This window comes from Bos indicus, chromosome 18 (assembly GCF_029378745.1).
Source record: "Bos indicus isolate NIAB-ARS_2022 breed Sahiwal x Tharparkar chromosome 18, NIAB-ARS_B.indTharparkar_mat_pri_1.0, whole genome shotgun sequence".
In the NCBI taxonomy this organism is placed as follows: Eukaryota; Metazoa; Chordata; class Mammalia; order Artiodactyla; family Bovidae; genus Bos; species Bos indicus.
In genome coordinates, this window is record NC_091777.1 from 40,186,394 (window position 1) to 40,202,919 (window position 16,526).

At 42.7% G+C, this 16,526-nt stretch overlaps 1 protein-coding gene across 7 annotated transcripts; it reads left to right on the forward strand.

Annotated features, from left to right (window-relative positions):
• Positions 1-1,943: 1,943 nt before the first annotated feature.
• ZNF23 (zinc finger protein 23) lies at positions 1,944-16,526 on the forward strand. 7 transcript variants are annotated; one of them, XM_019979769.2, is made up of 6 exons: positions 1,975-2,063; positions 2,462-2,578; positions 7,462-7,526; positions 9,946-10,072; positions 10,736-10,849; positions 14,236-16,526. In XM_019979769.2, the coding sequence occupies exons 3-6, from the start codon at positions 7,494-7,496 to the stop codon at positions 16,032-16,034; spliced, it is 2,073 nt and encodes a 690-aa protein (XP_019835328.2). In that variant the 5' UTR covers positions 1,975-2,063; positions 2,462-2,578; positions 7,462-7,493; the 3' UTR covers positions 16,035-16,526. The 7 variants fall into 7 exon arrangements, with proteins under 7 accessions (XP_070626972.1, XP_019835328.2, XP_019835330.2 ...); XM_019979771.2 differs by lacking the exon at positions 1,975-2,063 and adding an exon at positions 2,070-2,350 and having other exon boundaries at positions 7,462-7,595; positions 9,896-10,072; XM_019979772.2 differs by lacking the exon at positions 1,975-2,063 and adding an exon at positions 2,070-2,350 and having other exon boundaries at positions 7,462-7,595.

Genomic DNA, 16,526 nt, shown 5'->3' on the forward strand with positions numbered 1-16,526 from the left:
CTTCAGTAATACACCTCAATAGATTAATGATTAATCAGCCATGCTCACTCGTTTCATGCTTCTGGCATTTTTAAGTTGAGCAGGATGCTGGGACTCAGCTATAGCCATCAGAGGCCTTAACACAGTCAAGAATCTTGTAGCTGAGCTTTGAGAGTGAAGATGAAAGTTGATCAGTCTTGTCCAACTCTTTGCGAACCCCATGGATATACAGTCCATGGAATTCTCCACACCAGAATACTAGAGTGAAGTATTCCTTCTCCATGGGATCTTCCTAACCCAGGGATTGAATCCAGGTCTCCCACATTGCAGGTGGATTCTTTACCAGGGAAGCTGAGCCACCAGGGAAGCCCAAGAATACTGGAGTGGGTAGCCTATCCCTTCTCCAGTGGATCTTCCTGATCTAGGAATTGAACCAGGATCTCCTGCATTGCAGGTGGATTCTTTACTAGCTGAGCTGAAAGGGAAGCCCTTGTACAAGAAGTAGCTGAGCTTAAATTGAGTATTATTTTCCAACATCATCTATCACAATACATTACTGTGTCAGTGGTCACAGGATACAGAGCAGTTACACACATACCACACATGCACACTTATATCTACATGCACACTTATATCTGATAAATAGCTTGCCTAACCAAACCCCTACCATCCTCCCACTAATTCTCATACTTTATATACCATTATCACCCTGCCAAACCCCCCAAATAAGTCAAAGCATATAAGATTCTGCTAACTCACCTAACAAACATACTGCCCTCAATTCACCAACCCAAAGTTAGTTGAACTCCAAACTTGCCTCCTAACTGCACCATTGAGTTATTTACATATATAAGGCTTATATAGACAGCCAGCTACCTCAATCTGCCATTTACCTTCAACAAAATTAAAAGTAAAAATTACATTTTAATGATCATTTTGGAGTTTAACAGGGCTATTTTTGTCACAAGATTTGGCAGTGTTGATTGGGAGCCAGGAGTAACAAATCCTGCAGTGCACAACACAGACCTGCCTATGAAAAGTTTTCACAGGCTTTCATACGTCTTGATGGACATTCACATAGGTAAAAACTGCTTACAGATGACCTGAATCTAGAGCTTTTTTTTTTTTTTTAATCAGGATAAACACAGTGTATTTTTGCACAGTTTTGACATAGCTGATTCTCCAGAAATCAAACTACTGTGTATGTGTAATCAGGAGATTCTGTGATAAACCATTTTGGATCACACCTTGTAGTTTTTTGAAATACCAATATAAGATACAGCATTATGGCTGTGGACCCTGCATGTTCTATATGTAGAGGCAAGTTTTCTGAGGACTTACTAGGTCTACGGGCTTCCCTGGTGGCTCAGAAGGTAAAGCACCTGCCCGCAATGCGGGAGACCTCGGTTCAATCCCTGGGTGGGAAGATCCCCTGGAGAAGGAAATGGCAACCCACTCGAGTACTCTAACCTGGAAAATTCCACGAAGGAGGAGCCTGGTAGGCCACAGTCCATGAGATCCAAAGAGTCGGACACGACAGCAATTTCACTATTAGGTCTACAGCAGACTTACCAAACATTTACCTACTGAAATACATACACTTTATAAATTATTTCTCCTTTATTACTTAACATTACTTTTTAAAGAGTAGGTTGTTTATACTATGATCTTCTAAGCTATTATCTATGAGTTTCATGACAGGAGCTTATGGTGGTCATTAGGAAATATTTGTTTTAAAAGGGGGCCTTAGGTTTGACATCGTGTGATCAGGGGTCCAGTCCGGCAACTCCCAAATCTGGTTATACCTGCAGCTTTACTACGATAAAGATCCCCAACGCCAGCCCCTGGTTTGGGTCCATCGCTCGCCTCATTCTTGCCTTCCCTATCCCACCTCGAGGAGCACTGCTTTCTCTATTAGATAGATCCGCAGCCGGGAGAAGGAAGTCAGGCTAGAGTTCCCGGGATTCCGCTGCAGGGGGCGGGGGCAGAGCACATCCGAGAAGGAGCGATGCTGCTGCTAGAGAGACTCGGCCGCGGTCTAGTGACGTACTTCCGGCCGCGCCGTGGAGCGGCCAGCTACGGAGGTGAGTGTGGGCTGCGGGAGGCGGGGGCGGTGCCTGGTCAAAACCTCTGGTTGCGGTTGTGATGCTCCAATCTCCGTTGAGGTGGATCTCCTGTGTCTGTGGGCTTCTTCCGCTCCTCTTCGCGCCTACTTTAGATTTAGTAGCCGATTACGTTCCGTCGGGTAGAAGGCGAAGTCTGGGTTATTGTCACAGCCGCGAATCCTCGAGCAATTAGCACTTTGGAGAAGATGCTACTCGCCTTTTGGGAGCTTGTGTTGGAGCGGCCAGAGGGTGGAATATTCGCAGAGGTGAAGAGGCCTAAAATAGTATCACGAGTCTTTTGACGTGTTGGGTTAGTGCAGGGGTTTTTATCTGTATGCGTTTCAAGTATAAGCTTTATGTGCCTTACTTCCTAACAGGGTGAATCGAGGTCAGTGGGGGAACAGAAAAAGCCAAGCCCCTCCAGTGCACCTGAGAGCGGAAGAAGCCCGGATTTTGGAGGGCACTGTCTTCTGGAGCGATGTTAGTTCTAAAAGGTAACCTGGCCCCAACGTCTCTGGGGCTGTGGGATGACGATGACCTGGGAATGATTTTTACAATGTGGAATATACTGATTTTCTCAGTCCTAGAATACCCATAAAACAGTTGTTGAATTGCTCATTTATACCCTCAGGAAAGCATGTTTACTAAAAATGTAAAGTAGTAATGAAGACACACACACACACACATATATATATTTGAAAAGCTTTTGGAATGTGGTTTGTAGTGTATTCAAAGGAAAATTTGTGGTCTTAGGTTTTAACTGCCAAATAGGGAAGAATGGAAATAAATTTAAAAATCATACAACCTCAAGAAACCTTTGGGTACAGGTCTTTTTAGCCTTACAGTATTTAGTTAAAATACTATTTTTCAGAGCCATCACTTCCCATTACTGCTTCAGTGCAGTTATGTTGTGGTATGGTTAGGCTCACTTGCTGTTGTTTTTAGTTTTTGGAAGTTGTCACCCCCATCCCACCGCTGATTTTTTTTTTTTTTTAATATATGTATGTGTGTATATGTATGTGTGTGTGTGTGTGTGTGTATTTTGATATGCAAAGCAGTACTATGGTTAGAAAGAACAAAAAGACACACTCAGGTGTCATTTCCTGTCACCCCTTCTACTTCTACACCCCAGGTTTCCTTCTACCCTGTTTTCATTCCCTGAGTTGCTTTCACCGACTTCCAATCCACACCTGAGGCACCCATTCTCCTTAGTTTCTGGTTTTTCCTTTTATTTCTTTTTGCACAAATCACCAGATACACATATATACATATATTTTCTTACAGTTCCTTTTTGTTTTATACAAAAGATAGCACAGTACCTTTTGCATGTTAAAAAGTATTTCATATCATATAGATAAGTATATATTTTAAATGTAATTCATGTATTCAGAAGATTGATCTAGCATGGCATTTATGAAGCATAGTAGTCATGTGAGCACCCATGAAACACTCCAATAAAAAGGAGAACATTACCAATATGGCTGCATGTGTTCTTATGCTCCTCTCCACTCCAGCTCCCACTTTCTGTCCTCTAGAGGTACTCTCTTGAATTTTGTGTTAATCATAGCCTTTGCTGTTGTTGTTTAGTTGCTAAGAGTCATGTCTGACTCTTTTGCAGCCCCAAGGACAGTAGCCCTTCAGGCTCCTCTGTCCATAGGATTTCCCAGGCAAGAATACTGGAGTGGGTTGCCATTACCTTCTTCAAGGGATCTTCCTGACACAGGGATCGAATCCGATCTTGCATTGCAGGCAGATTTTTTTACCACTGAACCACTAGGGAAATCCATCATTCCCTTACCTATTTTAAAAAATAATTTTATCACATATACTTGTTTCTGTAAATAATGTGATTAATTCTGTTTGTTTTTGAGTTTTATGAAGGTAGTGTCATGGTGTCTGTAAGTCTTCTGGGCAAGTCTTCTGAGACTTACCTAATTCAGTATTATGATCCTAAATTCATCCAGATTGTGTGTGTTGCTGAGTCATTCATTTTTGCTACTGGGTGATGTTCCATTGTAAAAATAGTATGACAGCTTGTTTTGCTGAAAGTCTTCGCTTCATCTCAGGGTCAAAGGATTTGTTAACAAAATAAGCCACTTGTTACATACAAGTAAACAATAGCAATATTAGAGAATTATATAGCTTACTTTTAATATACTAACATTAAAAGAAAAGAGAAACAGCAGAGGATACATCACCAAATTGGGTTTTGACCAACATCCAGACTCAAACAGCACTGAGAAGTCCTGTGTCACAGCACATCTGGAGTCCCAATTGGGAAAAGGTCCCAGGCAGGACATCCTCTGCATGGGTGAGACTTCAAAGATTGCAGTTTGGGTTGTCCTTTATGATCCAGGAAGCAAACTGATATCATTGTCAATCTGAGCAAAACTGCAGCACTGGTAGTGATGTTAATTTTTTTACAATGCTGTTTGCTTTGTTCTGCAAATCTTGGAATGTTGCTAAGTCTGGGAGTGTTTGGCCAGACCTCCTCCAGGGACTTAACAGTTTCCAAGATCTGCTCCCTATCTATCTATTGTGTTTCTCTTCTGACACTCAGAGCAGGTATGGCTGGCACCCATAGCAGTAGTCAGGGCAGTGTGCAGGTAGGTCAGAAGCGAGATCAGAGGCCTGCTCTGTTGTCTCTGAAGCCTAAACAAGACTATTTAATTTCCCTAACACTGCTTGTTCATGTATTCTCAGTGGACATGTAAGGTGTTTCCAATTATTTTGTTACTAAAATACTGCTGATAATGAATAATTTTGTATGTATATCACCTACATATGAGAGGTTCCCTAGGGTATTAGTTTTAAAATTTAGGCGTGAATGTTGAATTTTATCAAACATGTTTGACATCCACTGAGATGGAGAGTATGTTTTTATTTCTTTGATTTATTAATGTGAAAAGTATAACCTGTATGCCAGTATTGAACTTTACTTGCATTCATGGGATGTTCCCTCTTAGTCATGATGTCCTGTTAATAAACTACTACTAACTTATTTTGCTGGTATCTGCTACAGTTTAAAAGTGTTAGAATTATTCATTTTTTAAAGATTTGAAAGGATTTGCCCATGATATATAAGGACTCAGAGTTTTGTGAGAGTTCAGTCTTTACTGGGTCTCTAAACAATTAGGTAAAAGTAATCATGGGTTATGGAGAAAACGTTATGTAATAAAATTGGTAGAACCTTTTGTAGTTTAGCATTCCCTAAAAGCAGAACATTGGACAGAGGCTTGTGGGCAGGCTGTTTATTTTCGAAATTTAGTCCTGGGACAGAGTTAAAGACAAGGGCAATGAAACAGAGAAGGCGGGACCAACACAAGGACGCGTCGCCAGACTGGTCTCTCAATGGGAGAGTGGTGCTCTGACTTACAGGGTCTTTGAAGAGCCTTGGAGTCTCATGGCTGCCCACCTGGGAGACTAAAGGGGAAAATGTTTATCCAATGACCTCTATCTGCTGTTGGTCAAGGGTGGCATCACAGATTTTAACTCCCCTGTCCTTCAGGACCCAGTGGATGTGTGCAGATGTCTGCACACAGGACAGAGAAGCCCCAGGGCAGGAGCCACTACCATGTGTGGTATAGACCCTTGAGGAAGCATTGGTAGGTTGTACTTGTGCAAAGCCGGTCAGAGCCTCTGGAACTGGATTAAGAGTGGACAAGAGGACTTGGTAAGGTGCATAAGGTATCTCTTACAGAGCTAGAGAAACAAATTTTACAAAGCAGAGCTTAGGGGGACATTTGTGCCCCCATGCATTCATGTCGATATATGGCAAAAACCAACACAATATTGTGATTATCCTGCAGTTAAAATGAATTAATTAATTAAAAAAAAGCAGAGCTTAATTAAAAAGTAGAAAAGGAAGTGGTGTTCAAAATTAAAAAGCTGGTTGTTTAAAAATAAAACAAAGTTAACATAGATAAACCACAATTCAGCCTAATGTTTTTAGTCTGCCTGGGTTGCTATAACAAAACACCATACACTGTTTGCTTAAACAACAAAGTGATTTCTCTTAATTTTGAAGGCTAGAAGTCCAAGATCAAGGTACTAGATAATTTGATTCTTGGTAAGGATTCTTTTTCGTTACAGATGGCTGCTTCTCACTTGTGTCCTTACATGGCAGAGACAGAGCGCTCTGGAGTCTCTTCCTCTTCTTAGGGCACTGGTCCTATCAGATTATGACCTCGTTTAACCTCATTACGTCTTCATGAGTCCCGTCTCCAAATATAGTCACATTGGAAATTAAGGCTTCAACATTCAAATCTTGAGGGGAGACACTCAGTCCATAACATTAACTAAAGCTAAAAGGTCTCGAGAACACATATATCAAAAGAAATAGGAAAAGAAGAGAAGCTTCAGATATGGAAAAAAGTGGAAAAAAAAAAAATCACAAGCCAGTGTTTCCCATAATCCTACATTTGTTTAAATTCTGAAAGACATGGATATTTTAAGAAAATATAACATCTCAAGACTGACTTTGGAATCAGTAAAAATCAGGAAATAACCAGTCCATGTTTGTGTGTACAGTATATGTCAGAATTGTAAAAATCCCAGAGTTCCTGGCAGTGAGCATCGATGTCATGGCTGGGAGGACCCCTGGGCACAGAACCATTGAACAAATCACTCCTTTCATTTGGAATATAATGAACAAGGAGTGCTACGTCATGGGACCCTGGATAGTATAGTGACTCCCTCTCTCAGGCAGCTGAGGCCTTGGCTTCTTTGCCATCAGAAGCCTGGAAGGTATGAGGAGCCAGCCTGGTATCTCACTTGCAGCCCAGCATCCTCATTGTAATGCTGGGCCTGGCAGGAGCCTAACTTCCAAGATCTCTACAGAGATATCAGTACTCTTGAGGGCTCTCAACTGTATTGGGGAACAGGCACATGGGAGAGAGCGGCTGTACCTTTCTGCATGAACTGCCTCCCTGGGGCCTGACTCAGGCCTCTGTATGGGGGCTGCAGCCTCTCTATCTTGGCTTCTCTGTAAAATAGAAGGGGAAGCTTATTTAGAGAAAGACAAATAAGCCCAAGACCTTGGGAATGTTCTGTCCCTTGATTTGAACTGTTGCTACATGAGTTTGTTTTAGTATTCTTCAGGCTCTACCTCCATTTTATGTACACACTTTAATGTGTACAGTATATGTCAGAACTGTAAAAATCCCAGAGTTCTGGCAGTGAGCATCGATATCATGGCTGGGAGGACCCTGGGCACAGAACCATTGAACAGATCACTCCTTTCTTACCATGGCTGGTAGCTTCTGCTCACACGTCTGTCTGGATGTTGGCTCCCCTGTGTCTCAAACCTTCTGTGGGGGTCTGTATGGTTCCTGGTGGGGGTGACTTGTCTTGTACTTGTTCCCCTGTTTTCCCTCAGCTCCAGTCCTCCTCTGAGAGGGAGATCAGGTGATGGCAGCCATGCTCCTGACATCCTGGCCCGAGGTGAGCTGTGGGTCCTTCATCTGTTCCTCTGAGCAGTTTCACATTGAAGAAAACTGAGAAGGGAAGCCGGTGAGCCTTGCTGTGAAAGCTGGAGGGGGCCTCCATGCTTCCGCCTGCTGGGCTGGAGCTTGTGGAAAGAGGGGTGATGTGGAGGGATGGGGTCCAGAGACCAGGAAAGGAAAGACACGAGTGAGGGGAAGGCAGAGGTATAGTGTTCTGCACAGCGGTTTGTCTTGCTCTACCGGCAGAGGGCTCTGGTGAATAAGAGAAGTGGAAGCTGCCTGTGAATGGAGGAAAATAGCAGAGGTCTAGGATTCCAGGAAGGGGAATATAGATAAAGAGGGACAGCAGGACCAGATCCACATAATGGTTACGCCTATAATTCCAGGGCAAGCAGAAGATGAGAGTGGGGTCAAGTGAAGTAAAAAAGAAAGGATATACTGTGGGGTGGGATGTCTCACTGTGTCCTGGAGAGGCTTTCAGGGCTTGGGGTGCAGTGGTCAAAGTTTAGTTCTCTATTAAGAGCTATGGATACTCTCCCCCAGAATAACAAGCAAACACAATTTTCCATACAATTTCAGGGATTTCATGGACCCCTTGATGTTCATCCATGGACCTCCATGGACTACCAGTTCAGTTCAGTTCAGTCACTCAGTTATGTCTGACTCTTTGCGACCTCATGATGCACAGTACACCAGGCCTCCCTGTCCATCACCAACTCATGTGCATTCACCCAAACTCATGTGCATTGAGTCGGTGATGCCATCCCACCATCTCATCCTCTGTCATCCCCTTCTTTTCCTGCCCCCAATCCCTCCCAGCATCAGGGTCTTTTCCAGTGAGTCAACTCTTCACATAATTTGGGAATAATCATAGTCACAGTGACTCTAGTTACACCATTTGAAGCTTACTATACTGCAGCCACCATAGTAAGCAGTTTACGTGGATCACTCAGTCCTGACTGCAGCTCTGGGAGATAGGCACTGTGTTGTGTTCATTCTGCCACAAAAGAAACAAAAGGCAAAGGGGATCGAAGTGACATGTCCACAGTCACACAGTCATTGCATGACTCTTTACTGTTCAGCCCTGTGTCACATGTGGGACCATAATGTATTCAGATTTCTTATGGCTATATATGGAATAGTTTTGAGGGGAGATTTGAAAGGAGAGTGACCATTTCAGAAAAAATCCCGTCAGTCTAGGTGATGTAGGCTTCATTAAGACAACTGGTTGCTAAAGAGGAGGATGCTTAACATAATTCAGGTAATGCTTAACATATAAATCTCTAGGACAGTGAGTCAAAGGATTGGGGTGGGGTAAAGGAGGGAGGAGCCAGGAATGAATCACCAGGTTTCTTTTTTATGCGGATTATGGTGGGAGACACCAGCTGAGATTTGAATTCAGGAAGAAGCACTGGTTGTGGGATAAAGTGGGTGGTGGCTGGTGTTGAGGGCATTTCATTTTGTACTGCAAAGTTATTTGACTTATCCAGGTCACACAATGAGTGACTCACAGAAATGCTTACAGGTTGGACTACAATGGTTGATGGGTTGAAGGCCAGTACAATTGAACAAGACACATCCTGGTAGAGAATAGTTGAGAGGCAGATCGCTGCCAGTGTGTCCCAAAGGTGTTTCAGAAGGCTGAGGAAGGAGTCTGTGCTGAGTGTGGAGTGATGCAGAGGAGTAACTGAAAAGATGGTGACCTTTCTTCTTTCCCAAACCTCCTTGGAGAGACAGTGAAGTCTTGGGTGAAGTTGGACAGGACGAGGCTTGAATGGGAGAGGGTAACAGAAAACAGGCTTTCAGTGAAACCCATTTGGAAGCAGAATGGGCAGCCTCCTCTTCCCTACTCTCCACCCCCACGCCACCCAGCTGATCTGGGCAACACTGAGCTTCCTCTGCTGGAGGCGCTGGAGCAGAGGCTGTGTATCCTCTTATAGAGGGAACATGATAGGAATCTGTGGCAGGTTGGGGGTGGATGGGATAGAAGCCATGGATGTGCTTTGGAGCTGGCTTGAGGGTGAGGGTGAGGTGTGGTAAGCTGGGCGCAGAAGGCAAGACCTCAAGGCCAGAGTGTTGAGCCTATGGGTGGGTCCAGTGCTGCTGCTGCCAGCGAGGGGCATGGTACCTTAACTGAAAGAAAGCAATTGCATTGGGAGAACTCAGTCATGCGAATTTGTTTTCTTTCATTTCAACTTAATGTCATCTTTTGTAAGTATGAAATATGGCATGAGGTTTCTCTGCTGTAAGCCAGATATGCCATGCCTTACTTTCCAGGTATTTTTTGTAAATATTTTCCCCTATTACCTCTGTGCTCTCCACAAGCGCCTCTTCAAGCCCTCATACTGCCCTCTGCCCCTCACCTAGGGCATGAGCCATGGAATTGGCCGTAGGGCAGCAGGAACCTGTTGTTTCAGAAGTCGGTGACCTTCGAGGACGTGGCTGTGTACTTTACCCAGACGGAGTGGGATGGCCTGTCCACTGCACAGAGGGCCCTGTACAGGGATGTGATGCTGGAGAATTATGGCAATATGGCTTCCCTGGGTAAGCACTTTCTCTCCCCAGGGCTCAGACTGCTTATTAGGGTTTCCTGGCTTCCTTTCCCTTTACTGGTTGCAAGGGGGCTTCTGGTAATCCTTTACGGAGTAGGAACCTCAGGAGCTGATTCCTAATCCCCTAGACCCAGGGGTTGCTGGGAAGGATGAACCCTAAGCCCTTTTGGGGCCAATATAGGACTCTGCTGGGACTGGCATGCACTCTTGATTCACCCTATAGGCTGTTCTGGATACAGAGAGGAAAAAAAGTAGCTTCCTGTTCTGCGGTATTACCTTCAGGTTCCCCCTACCCATACTGCATCTCTTGAGTCTTTCTAGGAATATCAGTGTACTTGGAATATTATTTAGGCCATGGTCAAAAAATGGTATCTGTCCCTTTAGGCAGAATGTCTTTATTTGCCCTGCATGAAGTGTCTCAGTCTGGCCCTGCCCAAATCCTCCCACGTCTTCTCAAGCTTCTGCCTCCCACCCCACCCTACACATACACCTTCCTACCCATACACCCCACCCCTTTCCCATAGTTCTTAGACACAGGACCACCCTAGGGCTTGTTCCTTCTCTCCCCATTACTGACACAATCTGAGAAGAGGTTCAAGAAATCAGCTGTGAGAGATTATTCACCTGCCTTTCCTTTTTCCTTTCCCTGAAACAGGATTTCCCCTTCTCAAACCTGCTGTGATCTCACAACTGGAGGGAGGAGGTGAGCTGGAGGGCCCATCTCCACTGGCCTCTGCAGCAGGCACAGGCCCCCAGGGCCTCTGGACTGGTAAGGGAGGCACATATTGCCCTTATGCTGGAAAGTAGTTTAACCCTTTAGGAAGAAAGTCAACTTCAGCAACATAGAAGCATGCCATGTTTATTGGCCAGATGTACAGAGTAACATTTAAATAAATTTTGATTTCTAGAGATAGGAACATTTGAGACCTTTCTGTTTTTGTAGTTCGCTATTTCTTTGTAATTCCAAGAACAGATCTTTTTTTGAATGCTTCATTCTAATTCTTTTCAATCCTAATTTTGTTATTCTATCTGAAACAAAAGGAATGGATTCAGTACTTCTTTGGGTCCTTGCTATTTCCTGTGCACTATCCACTTAATATGAAGGATACAGAATTAAGTCTTTTAACCTAGGCTTTGGAGTAGACTTTCTCAGATCCAGTCCTAACTGTGCTACTTCATAGTTGTGTGACTTTGAGCAGGTCAGTAATTTGCCTTCTCTAATAGTATTCTCACTCTTGAAAATGGAGTAATAATTATAAAATGAGGTAATAGTCCTGTGGGTTGTGGCTTGGTGATAAAAAGAGAACATGTACCAAGCGCCTAACTTATAGTGTATGTTAAATTTCGTTTCATTATAAATATCAATAACCTCAGATATGCAGATGACACCACCCTTACGGCAGAAAGTGAAGAGGAACTAAAAAGCCTCTTGATGAAAGTGAAAGAGGAGAGTGGCTTAAGTTGCTTAAGCTTAAGTGAGCTTTAAGTTGGCTTAAAGCTCAACATTCAGAAAAGTAAGATCATGGCATCTGGTCCCATCACTTCATGGGAAATAGATGGGGAAACAGTGTCAGACTTTATTTTTTGGGGCTCCAAAATCTCTGCAGATGGTGATTGCAGCCATGAAATTAAAAGACGCTTACTCCTTGGAAGGAAAGTTATGACCAACCTAGATAGCATATTCAAAAGTAGAGACATTACTTTGCCAACAAAGGTCTGTCTAGTTAAGGCTATGGTTTTTCCAGTGGTCATGTATGGATGTGAGAGTTGGACTGTGAGAAAGCTGAGGGCTGAAGAATTGATGCTTTTGAACTGTGGTGTTGGAGAAGACTCTTGAGAGTCCCTTGGACTGCAGGGAGATCCAACCAGTCCATCCTAAAGGAGATCAGTCCTGGGTGTTCATTGGAAGGACTGATGCTGAAGCTGAAACTCGAATACTTTGGCCACCTCATGCGAAGGGTTGACTCATTGGAAAAGACCCTGATGCTGGGAGGGATTGGGGACAGGAGGAGAAGGGGACGAAGAGGATGAGATGGCTGGATGGCATCACTGACTCGATGGACATGAGTGTGGGTAAACTCTAGGAGTTGGTGATGGACAGGGAGGCCTGGCGTGCTGCAGTTCATGGGGTCACAAAGAGTCAGACACGACTGAGCGACTAAACTGAACTGAATGTATTTTAGCAGAAAGCTGTATATAATAAGCTGTAGGAAGTAAGGTGGGAGGAAGTACTGCTATCAGTTTGGCATTTCTCAAAAGAAGAATGAATGCATCACCTGGGCATTTGCAGATGTGCAGGTTGTCATTCAGTTAGTTTGGGGCAGGGCCAAGATTCTCTTTTGAAGTAATGAGGTTCTCATGGGCTCACACAGAGTAGCTGCCAGGTGATTTCCTATTTCTCATGAGGCCCAACTTTAATTCCTGTCTTTGGGGTCCACAAGATACTCTTGCATCCTTTTGATAAATCTTTTTTTTTTTTTTTTAAAGATGGTTTTATTGGATTTTTGTTCCTTGTGATTGTACAACCAGATGTTTACTGACAAAGGAAGACATGTTTTGGAAATGAAATGGAGAGTTTAAAGTGTTTGACCAAACAGAGGGGGAAGTCAGTGATGTTGTGGAGATTCTCAGTCAGAGAAGTCTAGATTTCATTCTGTAGGCAGCCCACAGTCCTGAAGTCTTTGAACAACCCATCATGATGTCAGCAGAGGATAGAAACATTCATCTCATCAGTGTATGTAGGTTAATTGGGATAAGGAACCAAATGGGTTCTAGGCAGGCAGAAGGGGAAATCATAGGGCACAAGACCTATGTCAGCAGAGTTGATTTCTTTTTTAATTAATTAATTAATCTCTGCACTTGGTCTTTTATTGCTTCATGTGGGTGTTTGCTACTTGTGGCAAGCAGAGGCTACTTTTTATTGTGGAGCATGGGCTCTGGGCTTGCCGGCTTCAGTAGTTGCAGCATGCAGGCTTAGTTGCCCCATGGCATGTGAAATCTTCCCAGACAAGGGACTGAACCCATGTCCTGCAGGAAGAGAAAGATGACTTGGGATTACTGTTTCGCATTATCATCTTGGTATTATAATGAAATACTGGGGTATGGGGCTTATTACATGTGATTGAGAAGAGATGAGACATGAAAAAATGGAGGCAACATTTTGGGGCCAATTTTGAGAAATTTGAGAATAAGTATAGAGATCATTAGTTCTACTAGAACTGTGGGGATTATAGAAGAACTAACAAGATGACAGAAAGAATGTTGGAGAGTGACCAATTTTAGGATTGTAGGAGGTATGAGGAAAGACAAGGTGAATGCAGCAGTGTTCTGGTATGGGTGGGAAGAGGTTGGGTCAAAGGGATCAAATGGGCCTGAACAGAGCCATTCACAAGTACAGAAAAAGAAGTTAAAGGAGAAAGTTTGGAAAGCCTAGAAATTCAGTTCTAAGAAAACAAACAAAATTCATTCCCACTTGCTTCCTAGTGCTGTCAATACTTGCCATCCCTTGTTGCCACATGTTGGATTCTGTGCCTTTTCCTTCTTAAGCAGTTTCCATTTTTATTAACAGAAACTGCAAAGTGTAGTAAAATATGATGTGATAGAAGGAATCTTGATCTGGCAGATAGGACCTAGAATTTTGTCTCACTGCTGTTACTCTTAACCTTCTTGTTATTGGCTATTGGTTTAGAGACTGGTGATCTTTAAAAATCATTACTTTACTATTTGTAATATTTGCACATGCTCAAAACAGTACAAAAAGTGCATAAAGTGGAAGCAGTGGGGAAGGTTCCCAAAATTCCTGTGCCAGTTTGCTCAGTTTCTTGTGTATTCCTGCAGTAGACTCCTAGGCATATTCAAATAGACGTACGTCGGCCCTTTTTACTTTCTGTACACAAATGGAAGATATTTTACATACCATATCTCAAGTTGTTTTTCCAGTAAAAAATGTATCTGACATCTTTTCACATCAGCACACATGGGTTTATTTCATTTTTTTAAATAGCTACATATTATTCCAGCTTTAGATTCTTTGGCCCAATCTGATGATTTTAAAGAGCCCTCTCGATTACTTTGATCATGTATTCTGTCACAGTTCTTTTTCTTTTTTTTAACATGGTTCTTACATGATATTTTATGTTTTGTTTTTTATATTAGATATTGATATCCAGACTAACAATAATTTGACAGAAGAAATGTATGAAGAAAAATATAATATATCATACGAACTTCAGAGGAACTCTTTTAAGGAAACAGACTTTTCAGAAACCTATATTCTAGAGAAACAGCAGGACATCCACTCAGTAGGAAGTGTGAAGAAAGAAAACAGCAATGTCATTGACAAGATGGTCAAAGACAGTACTAGCCCCATGGAGGAGTGTTTTTTTAGTCAGAGTCCAAATTTGAATCAGTGTCATATCATCTCCACTGGAGAGCAGCCCCCTGAGTGTACAGGACTGGAGAAAGCCTTCAGCTTTGACACAAAACTTATTCAACAGGAAATAATTAATTCTGGGGAAAGACCTTTTAAATGTGAAGAATTAATGGAAAACTTTAGCTGTAACTCTCAACTTAATCAGGGTCAAGATAGCTACACTGGGGAGAAGCCCCATGAGGATAAGGATTGTGGCAAAGCCTTTAGCATCAATGCAAAATTAATTTGGCATCAAAGACTTCACAGTGGGGAGAAGCCCTTCAAATGTGTAGAGTGTGGTAAAAGCTTCAGTTACAGTTCCCATTATATTACACATCAGACAATCCACAGTGGGGAGAAGCCGTATCAGTGTAAGGTGTGTGGAAAAGCCTTCAGTGTTAATGGGAGTCTAAGTAGGCATCAGAGAATCCATACAGGAGAGAGGCCCTATCAGTGCAAGGAGTGTGGGAGCAGCTTTAGCTGCAGTTCTGCATATATCATACATCAGAGAATCCACACTGGAGAGAAACCTTATGAGTGTAATGACTGTGGGAAAGCTTTCAATGTTAATGCAAAATTAATTCAACATCAGCGGATCCACACTGGAGAGAAACCTTATGAATGTACTGAGTGTGGGAGAGGCTTCAGGTGCAGTTCCCAGCTTAGGCAGCATCAGAACATCCACACTGGAGAGAGGCCCTTTCAGTGTAAGGAGTGTGGAAAGGCCTTTAGTAGTAATGCAAAACTCATTCAACATCAAAGAATTCACACAGGGGAGAAACCCTATGAGTGTACTGAATGTGGAAAAGCCTTTGGCGTCAAAGGGAAATTAATCCAGCACCAGAGAATCCACACGGGTGAGAAACCCTATGAGTGTAAAGAATGTGGCAAAACCTTCAGATGTAACTCCCAGCTTCGGCAGCATCTGAGAATCCACACCGGGGAGAAGCCCTATGAGTGTAATGAGTGTGGAAAGGCCTTCAACGTTAATGCAAAATTAATGCAGCATCAGAGGATTCACACTGGGGAGAAACCATTTGAATGTAATGAGTGTGGGAAATGCTTTACTTCTAAAAGAAACCTACTCGATCATCACCGAATCCACACTGGAGAAAAGCCCTACCAATGTAAGGAATGTGGGAAAGCCTTTAGCATCAATGCAAAACTAACTAGGCATCAGAGAATACACACTGGGGAAAAACCTTTCAAATGTATGGAATGTGAGAAAGCATTCAGCTGTAGTTCTGACTATATTGTGCATCAGAGAATCCATACTGGAGAGAAACCCTTTCAGTGTAAGGAGTGTGGAAAAGCCTTCCATGTTAATGCTCATTTAATTCGGCATCAAAGAAGCCACACTGGGGAGAAACCCTTCAGATGTGTGGAGTGTGGCAAAGGCTTCAGCTATAGTTCTGACTGTATTATACATCAGACAGTTCATACTTGGAAGAAACCCTTTGTGTGTAATGTGTGTGGGAAAGCCTTCAGGTTTAGCTTCCAACTTAGTCAGCATCAGAGCATCCACAGTGAAGAAAAGTCCTAATGAAAGGGATGTATAAAATTGTCGGCATTAATGCTGAACTGGATCAAGTGTCCTCAGATTCACCATGGTGGAAAACTCTGAAAGGGAAATTAATATGGCCGAGTCTTCATAAGGAAACAAAACTTTCTCATTTTACTCAATTTTAAATCAAGAATGATGACCAGTTTTCAAATAACATCCAAAAATAAATAGTTTGGTTTATACCAACAACAAATAGAAAATACAATGAAGGAAAATATTCCATTGCCAACAGCATCAAGAAGAGTCAATTTTCCGGATATAAACTTATTATGTAGGACTTATGTGGAGAACTTACAGATCTCCACTGAGGGCCACAGAAAGGAAGTTAAATAAATGGAAGACAGCAATACCTTCTTCTTAGAAAAACTCTTTAACTACTTACCTAAATTAATTGCCCTTTAATTTTTGACAACAAGCATGCATCAGTTTGTAAAGAGGTATAACAATAAAGCTTTCCTTAAAGGAAAAATA